Source organism: Fulmarus glacialis, unplaced genomic scaffold (assembly GCF_000690835.1).
Source record: "Fulmarus glacialis isolate BGI_N327 unplaced genomic scaffold, ASM69083v1 scaffold4244, whole genome shotgun sequence".
Lineage (NCBI taxonomy): Eukaryota > Metazoa > Chordata > Aves > Procellariiformes > Procellariidae > Fulmarus > Fulmarus glacialis.
Window position 1 is genome coordinate 109,819 of NW_009209793.1, and position 8,214 is coordinate 118,032.

General features: G+C 40.3%; 1 protein-coding gene across 1 annotated transcript in view; it reads left to right on the forward strand.

The window, feature by feature from the left end:
* The window catches only part of TMEM132B (transmembrane protein 132B), a gene marked incomplete at its 5' end in the record, with an annotated part of 144,525 nt that overhangs the window by 95,768 nt on the left and 40,543 nt on the right, over nt 1-8,214 (forward strand). The window contains one exon of the mRNA XM_009576933.1: nt 5,151-5,294. Coding sequence (XP_009575228.1) covers nt 5,151-5,294 — 144 coding nt within the window. The remainder of the gene's footprint in view (nt 1-5,150; nt 5,295-8,214) is intronic.

The following is an 8,214-nucleotide window of genomic DNA, read 5'->3' on the forward strand; positions in this document are numbered from 1 at the left end:
TGTGCTTGTCAGGGCAGGGGGACTCGTGCGTGGTTACACTTTAGGTCTCACTCTGACACCTAAAAACTTGGTAAACAGTTGATTCCACAAGTGGCTCCACTGAAATGATGTTTGAAGAATAAGGAATTAGCCGTTGTTCGGCCCTTTAATAGGACTTGTAATGTAATTCCTGTCACATGCACAGCCTCCGCAGACTTGAGGCAAGTCCTGGGCAGGCAGGATTGCCAGTTCAGCCCACGAATAACGACTGATCAGCCATCTGCCAAAGCAGCTAGCAGCACTCCTGCTAGCATTACTGTGGGGTCTGGCTCCTTGGCATGAAGTGGACTGTATGAATGTAGGGAGGAAAAAAGGTCAAAGAACAAGGTGAGCTCTTTGCAAGATTGTTTATGTTTTCTAATTTTTCATAAACACATAATCCCAGTTGTTCGTTCTCACCGTTGGGTGACAAAATGGTGTATCTTACCTGATATAACGGTGGAAAATATAAATAGCTTTCTAGCAACCAGGCTTCATTAATATGTATTGGAAACCTAAAATGGTATTTAGCTATGAGGGGGGAAAAGTACAGAAGTGCTTTGGATTATAATAATTTCAGCAAAGCATCTAATTTATATATTAAGCTTGCTTAATGGACTTACATTACCTTGCTCTTCGATCTGAAGAAAAAGGTGGTGAATAATTTATCAAATAAAAAAACCTCCCCTAGCCCAGCCCACATGTCACAAGCTGCCCTATAATTTACATTTTTTAAGAGATGCCGTTTCCAGGCAGGAGAACTGGTTCCTAAAGATTCCTTCTAATATTACAAATGTGTTTTCGTGAGGTACACTCTGGGGAAAAAAATAATAATGAAGGAATGCAATTCTGCAGACAAATGTTTCAGCTGTATGCCTTCTTCACTAAAGACACTCATTTCAACTGAATGCCAAAAGGCATTTAGCTGTAGCATTTGTCAGTGGAATAGGGTTGGCTTTAGGTTTCCCTCCTGATTTACAATTGAGTGTTTATTGGGTTTACTGTACTGTAGCATGTTTTGTTAACCTCTAAAAAAATACATCCAGCTTGTGCATTAATCACAAGGATGATATCTGTCACGGTAAACTGGGTCGGCGTGGGGCTTTCGTGCCCTGCCAGACTTCATGGAAAGGATGCTGGCTGCTCCCAAAGGGGCAGGAAATATGTGCTGGCGGTTTTGGGCTGGGGTCTAGATAACCTGTGTCCAGCTCCTGGCTCCTGAGATGTTTTCTTGTGAGACGCATAATCTATTTCTCTATGTCTTTATTTTTCAACCAGAAGAGGGGGGAAAAACTGTGTCATGTCATTTCACAGTAGCTGGGTGAGCTGCCGTAGAGTCACATGCCTACGGAGGATTTAGGTCGGTGTGGTGTTGTTTAAAGGCTAATTATTGGGAACTTTGTGCCTGGAGTTCCTCAATTGGTTTGTGTCTACCTATTGTAGTCATTCCTCAGTAATCCCTGCTACTGGTCACATACATAGGGAGCAGCAGTGTTGGTTATCACAGCTCTATCATGACTCGACATGTCTCCCATTCACATTTCCCCCCCATTTGTCCAAAGCAATGAGTTGTCAAACATTTACTATGGCTGTGCGCAGGGTTTATTCATATTTAAATAAAGCCATTATCCTAGCCTTGAGTTTCAGTAGTTTTCTGCTCTTCCTCTTGAGTATTTCTCTCAGTAGTGCCATCTAATCAGCTTTAGGTTTTAATTAAACAGCTGTCATTTGCTTCCTAGTTCTGTTGCGACCTGATGTTGTATTAAATTTTAATTTAGCCTAGGATGGATAAGAAGAAGATTCCTTCAGACAACAAAGAAACGCTATTAGCAGGTTACAGTTGTAATTAAGAAGAGCTCTGCTGAAGTGCTAATGCATTCAGGTACAGAGAAGGAGCTGGAGATAAACACGCACGTAATTATTATTCAGGTATAGAGCCTGCAATATGAATGTGTAGCTTCCACCTGGGCTGCCTGTATTGAAGGTTTTGGTCAAGATGTCGCAGCTGAAACCCTCAACAAAAGAAATAGGAAGGGTGTTCCTGGTTTTTCACCTGGGACCTTTCAGAGTCAGCAGTTAGAGGTTTGTGGTGGTGGTCCCTGGGTGTTCCAGACGTTTCACTGATGCTGTGCCATGCGGGAGGACCTGCCTATGTAAATCAACATTATTACCCCTCTCTACATTTCAGATGCTGTTAGTAATAACCAGCACAGGTATCTTAAATTCAGTAACACTTTTTTCCTGCAGTAAACCCTACCATGGAACTATAAAACAAGCTTAACAGAATCTAGATGAAATGCTATTACTTGTTGAAGATGCACTAAAAAAAATAGTCTGTTTATAAATCTAATGGACAGTCAATTAGTTCAGTTCTGCCTTCATATTTCTTCCTCAGAGGAAATATATTTTTTCGGTCTATAACTGGCCAGCTATTAAAAAGGTGTTACTTGTGTAACACTCGATCCAGGCATCAGGCATCTGAAATATTGATTTATATAGTAGAATTGCTTACCAGTGAAGTGTAGTTTTTGTGAAGCAGCACCAGCCTAATTAGCACAGTGGGTACCTCTACACGCTGGGAAGGAGGGAAGGTTCAGGACAGTGTTTGTGTCAAGAGTAGGATGAGCATATTTCAAAGTACCCACAAATAGTGGGGTCGCGAGGTGTCTCTTCTAAGACCTTTTCTCTCATGCTCATCTTCAGAGGCGGTTTACGAAAGGAATGCAAATGTCTTTATAAACTGCATTATCCTTCAGAGCATCGAAGTCTTACTTCAGCTTGGTAGCTAAGCAGCACTTAGAGTTAAAAAGAGGCTAGAGGTTTTGTTTATCCTTTGTCACACATGAGGGTCAACATGAGGGTGATACAATGCACAGTGCAAAAACTAAAGGAGAAATTAGTTCAGGCCTGTTGAGAACCTGATTCCAAGTCCACTGAAGTCAAAAGAAGCCTTTCATCTATGACTCAGTAGGGCTTTGGATCAGACCGTAATTGCATACAAGTGCCGCCTGCCCCTGACGTGTAGGAATTACATAGCTGTGCTAACAGAGAGCGGGTTTGGAAGTAGAATTATTTGCATGTTTGTTGTTTGTGACCTTGGCAAAAATACCGTTTCCCCTGATGCACTGAAGACGACTGTCTGTTGTTGAAGAATGGCTTAGAAATAGCATACTGGCAAACTGCTTCTTGGGAGCATTTTGACACAGGACCACCATGTCTTCATCATATATCTGGCATACGTTTATATTGGATTGATGGCTTAGGATTTATGGGATATTTGCTGTTGGTTTGGTGAAATCTAACTACTTTTTCTCTGACATAGTTATGGATGAAGCACCCTCAGTTTCTCTTTGTCTTATACAACCTCTTCCCACCTGAGGTGCATCTAATTGTTTTCTTTCACCTGGCAGTGCATTTTCTTCTTAGTTTTGTTCAAACCTCAGTCTTTGTAAAGGTTTTACAGTTGTTCTTTCACACTTGCACTTTTGTCACATACCTCTCCCTTCCAGTGTCCCTCCCTCATGGATGGCAGCTGGTTATAAATGAGCCCATTCAGCAAAAACAAAAACTAGACAGTCATTTACTGTGTAAAACATCTGGTTTGTGCCTTGCAGAGAACAGAACAAAGACAGTATATTTATTTCGTGAGGTATTATTCAGAAAAGCATCTCTATTCAGGATAACACTTAAATGCACGCTTAGATCACATTGAAGTCTAAGTATCAAGTTGAGCACGTACTTTTAGCGCTGTTCCGAACAGAAATGGACTCGAGTACATGCCTAAATGGTTTTCTGGAACATGACTGCCCATAAAGCTCTAGTAGACTATATTAGTTAGCTGGCACTAGTGTTATTAGTACTTCAACTCATTTAATTCAGGGTGCTTTTTGTAGAAGTTTCCGAATATTGATTAATAATACATCTTAGTTGCAAGTATTTATTGGTGTTCTCCAGCTGTCCTTAGCTTGTGGTCAATGCCCATTATTTTCTATCAGTCTAGCTACCAGACAGAAGCAAATGATAGTGAATATATCTCCCTATGCAAGCTGCCATCAAATTTTTCACTAAAATCCATTTCTTCTTCCACCAATTCTAATAATGGAATTTAAAGTTAGATTAGTTTGAAGCAACTTTTTTTTCCCAACTGGCAAGCAATTAGTTTTATGGAAGTTGAAAAATGAAAAGCGGATTGATTCAAAGCAGTATTTCCTATTGCAGGTTTTTCAAGAAGGCCGGACTGAATCTTTATGAAAGCACAGATCATTCCTTGCCCCGCATGTGGGTCAAGTTTTGGGCCTGCAGTAAGCAGTGCTTAAGCAGAGACAAGCTGCTCTGTAGGCCTTTGGAGGCTGTTCTCCTCCAGTCTGCGTACCTGCTTACGCAAGGCAGGGCCTCTGTAGCAACTCATTTGGAGTAATTAATCAAACTGCAGCCATACTGAGACAAAGAGGAAGGCTGTGTTAATGGAGTCATTAGAGTGCCAGCACTGTGAATTCATCAGAATTAGAGATAAATGTGGTAAAACATCTCTAGGTGGGATTTTGATGGGGAAAGATTTAAAAAATTGTATATGGATGGCATTGCTTAGTTTTAATACCCTACCTCATGCATAGTTTTTCTCATCATGTATTTATGTCCCAAAAAGGGAAGATGGTCAACTTGCAACACTGTTAGCTGGAACAGTAAAGAAGAAAAGCTGTTATTGTAAGGCTTGATAATCACCTCCCAATCACTAGCATCATCTGGGGCAAAGGGGTGGGAAGAGTTGCTGACACCCTCTGGAGATCGTACCGGAATAGCACTGTGGTTCTGCCAAGCTGCAGACATGCCTTTGCGCGTAATTGCGTTACGGATTTCATTGCCACAGCAGCCAAACCTGTAAATGGGCTGAAAAAGAGTAAATCTATATGTTTGTCAAAACCAGAACTTGATGGTCCAGATGCAAATTTTGACGTATAGAAAGTTGTTACCATTCTGCAGGGAGCTCGAAGGGTGTGTGCAAGGAAGGGTCGCTCCTCCGCCCCGTCCCTGTCAGAGGCAGAGTTTTGGTTCATCAGTCTGACCCCTGCGTCATTCTCATGGTTTTATGCTTCTCTAACGCCCATCCTTTGTTTGTGTGTCTGTGCATACAGGACACGGAAGTCCTTAACACGGCCATTCTGACGGGCAAAATGGTGTCTGTTCCAGTCAAGGTTGTTGCCGTGCAGGAGGATGGGTCTGTGGTCGATGTTTCGGACTCCACCGAGTGCAAATCAGCTGATGAAGACGTCATAAAGGTAAAGCACCCACATGAGGTGAAGAACAGAGTTTTCAGCCTTTTCTCCTCCACCACTACCATATTGGGACCTAGCTCACACTCGGGATTTTACATCAACCAGTTGTTGTAGAGTCACGGCTGATTCTGCGGTGGCAGGTTGTTTCCACTGTGCGATGAGGAGAGTGGTCTCCAGAGGTTATGCAGGGTTAGCACATTTCCACAGACTGATGCGGAGCCATTTATGCTGGTGTGTTCCATACGGGAGAGAGGGCCAGGGATGCTGAAAGAGCAGTCCTAGTCTTTCTTCACTGGCCAGCCAATGCTGATGAGAAAGAACGTGTTGTCTGATACATGCCACTTGGGAAAAGTCAACTCTCCTCACAGGGATCTTTGTTCTTATGTGGCTTTTCTACATCCATTATTTAATAGTAATAATGGAGTATATTGTAAGAGTGCGCAGCAAGGTTTCCTACATGCTTCTGACTGCATCACCTGCTTTCCAGTCAGGAATCAATTATAAGTAAAGATACTGAACTGTGCCAAAATCTGGAGGAGCATTACAGAGAATAGAAAATAACAACCATATTGCAAAAATTCTTAAAACGAGAGCTGGGAGCTTTTAAACAATATTGTGTTTTGGTTTTGTTTTTTTTTTAAATAATATGTTCAACTGGTTCTTCCTCTCTGACATTGAGATGAAAATAGAATTAATGTGACTTTGTCAAGACATTGACTGCATGACTTCTGACACCATTCTGATTTTAGCTTTTAGCTCATTATTATTTTTAGGCATAAAAGAGGTACTTTTGAATATCTTTAATAGGTTTCTTTGTTTTATTATGTGGTTTGGCGGTGGTTTTTTCTTGTTTTAAATGAATTCTGTATAGGGGTGGGTTTTTTTGTATTATTTATGAATTTCTTAGGGTAGTCCTAGAAAGACTTTCTTTGTCTCAATTCAAGAAGAGTACAGTATATTATATATAAATGCTATAAAAATAGGGTGGTACAGTCATCCTTTTTACATAGTAATCCTGTAACCTGTGGATCTTATGATAAACTCTCTCTGTAGCTTTCAAGAAACAAGCTCTTCCCCATATTCTAGCTATCAATTGTGTCATGTGTGAATGTATTCCAGACCTGAGCACTTCTTTAAGTTCTCTTCAGATTGCATTGGAAACCCACATCCTTTACCTGTGTACTTTTAACCTACTATTATAACCTTTTTGTAAATAAGACTGCAAAGGTCCTAATAGATAGCTTGTACTTTGTCAGATAGATTTTCATGTTCTTTAGCTGGCTAAAGAATTGCACACAGCAAAGCTATTTATTTTGAAGATGATATGCTGGAACAAAAAATTCACCTTCTTATTTTTGACAACTCCGAATAAGCTTGTTACCAATTTTTGGAATAAATTACATCCTCTAAAACAACCAAAATTTCATTACATTTTAGGTCCAACAACAAAGAAATTCCTTTGCAGCTAAAGAGCTTACAGAGCAACTGTACATTTTGTAGATATTTCCTCTTTCTGAGACCTATAGGTAGGTGAAAGATGAATCCATTTGATGCTAGGTAGCTATAGGAAAGGCAAGATGGGTTTGGGCAAAAGCCTTAGTCAGGCAACCTCTGCTGCTTCCAACCTTTTTCATTAAGATTTATCTCCATTTAACATGAAGGCAACTCATTCATAAATAAGATTCAAGTTACTGGGCAGAGGCATGAGTGCCATTGTAACCTCAGAGAAGTTGATAGGTTGGGGCTTAGTTATACAGTAACGATGCCTAGCAGTTTTCAGACCTCAAAGCGTTTTGCAGAGGACATCAGTGTAATACTCTCTTTTCATGAAAGTGACTGTTCCAGTGTTTAGCCTCAGCCAGTGATGGAATAGGTCTCTTGAGTCTCTAGCCTGTGCTCTAGCTTCTGTATTTTCCCTTATATATCAGATGGGGAAAGAAAAAACCACATTTTCTTTTTCTGGAAACCAAATTTCCTTGAAAGTTCTTACTAGAAGGAACAGAATGAATATCTTTGTTTATGACTAACTTAATTGTCAAAGGAACAGACTCTCTTGATGAATTTTGCTATTCTTTTTTTGCTGTGTACCATAGAGCTATTATCTGATTAGTGGCTATTATTTATCAGTTCACAATGAATTGTTCATATTATAAACTCAAGCACCAAGTTACATATCATCAACATATTGCTGAGATTCTCTTTTCTTTGCACTTCAGAAAACCAGATCCAGATCTAAAAGACGGTGTATGTGGACTTTTATTTCTATTAATTGAGTTTCTAGTATTTCTATGACTTGCTGTAGTTAGAGAACACTGGACTGAACCAGATAGGAAGAGGTCAGGAAAAGGACTTGTATTCCTCTTCCACTAATGAAATTAGTATCTGCAGACGTCAGGGAGATGCTGCATTTCAAAACACTGCATGTTTAAAGTCTGTTTAGTTCAATTAGCAGTTTTCCGTATGGATACCCTGTTAAAGCTGGGCATGAAGTTGTTCTGGTTCCCAAATTTAAAAGGTCCACTGAAGCTGGCAACTAAATAAGACTGGACATGACCTCTGTGAGCAAAGACAAGATTTCCAGTTGCAGTTGTGGATTTATACACTTTAAGAAAGCAAAGCTCTTGCCCTTTGACCTTCTTCCTTTCTTGCTTTTTCAAAATAGGTTGTATTTCTAGGTGGAATTAGACCTGCTCCAAAGCACCTTCAAGTTGATGAGTGTCCTCCCATTTCTTTCAGTGATCTGGATAGAGCAGACCAAAACACAGGCCAAAATTTTGCACAGGTTTTACAAGATTTGCACTATAATTCCTCTTTTTTTTGGTAGTGACTAAGCTGGGTATAAATCAGGTCTTCATTTGACTGCTCTGTGAATTTCTTTGGGTATCAAATCACTGACAGAAGAGAATGCCTCTAGGACTCTTTC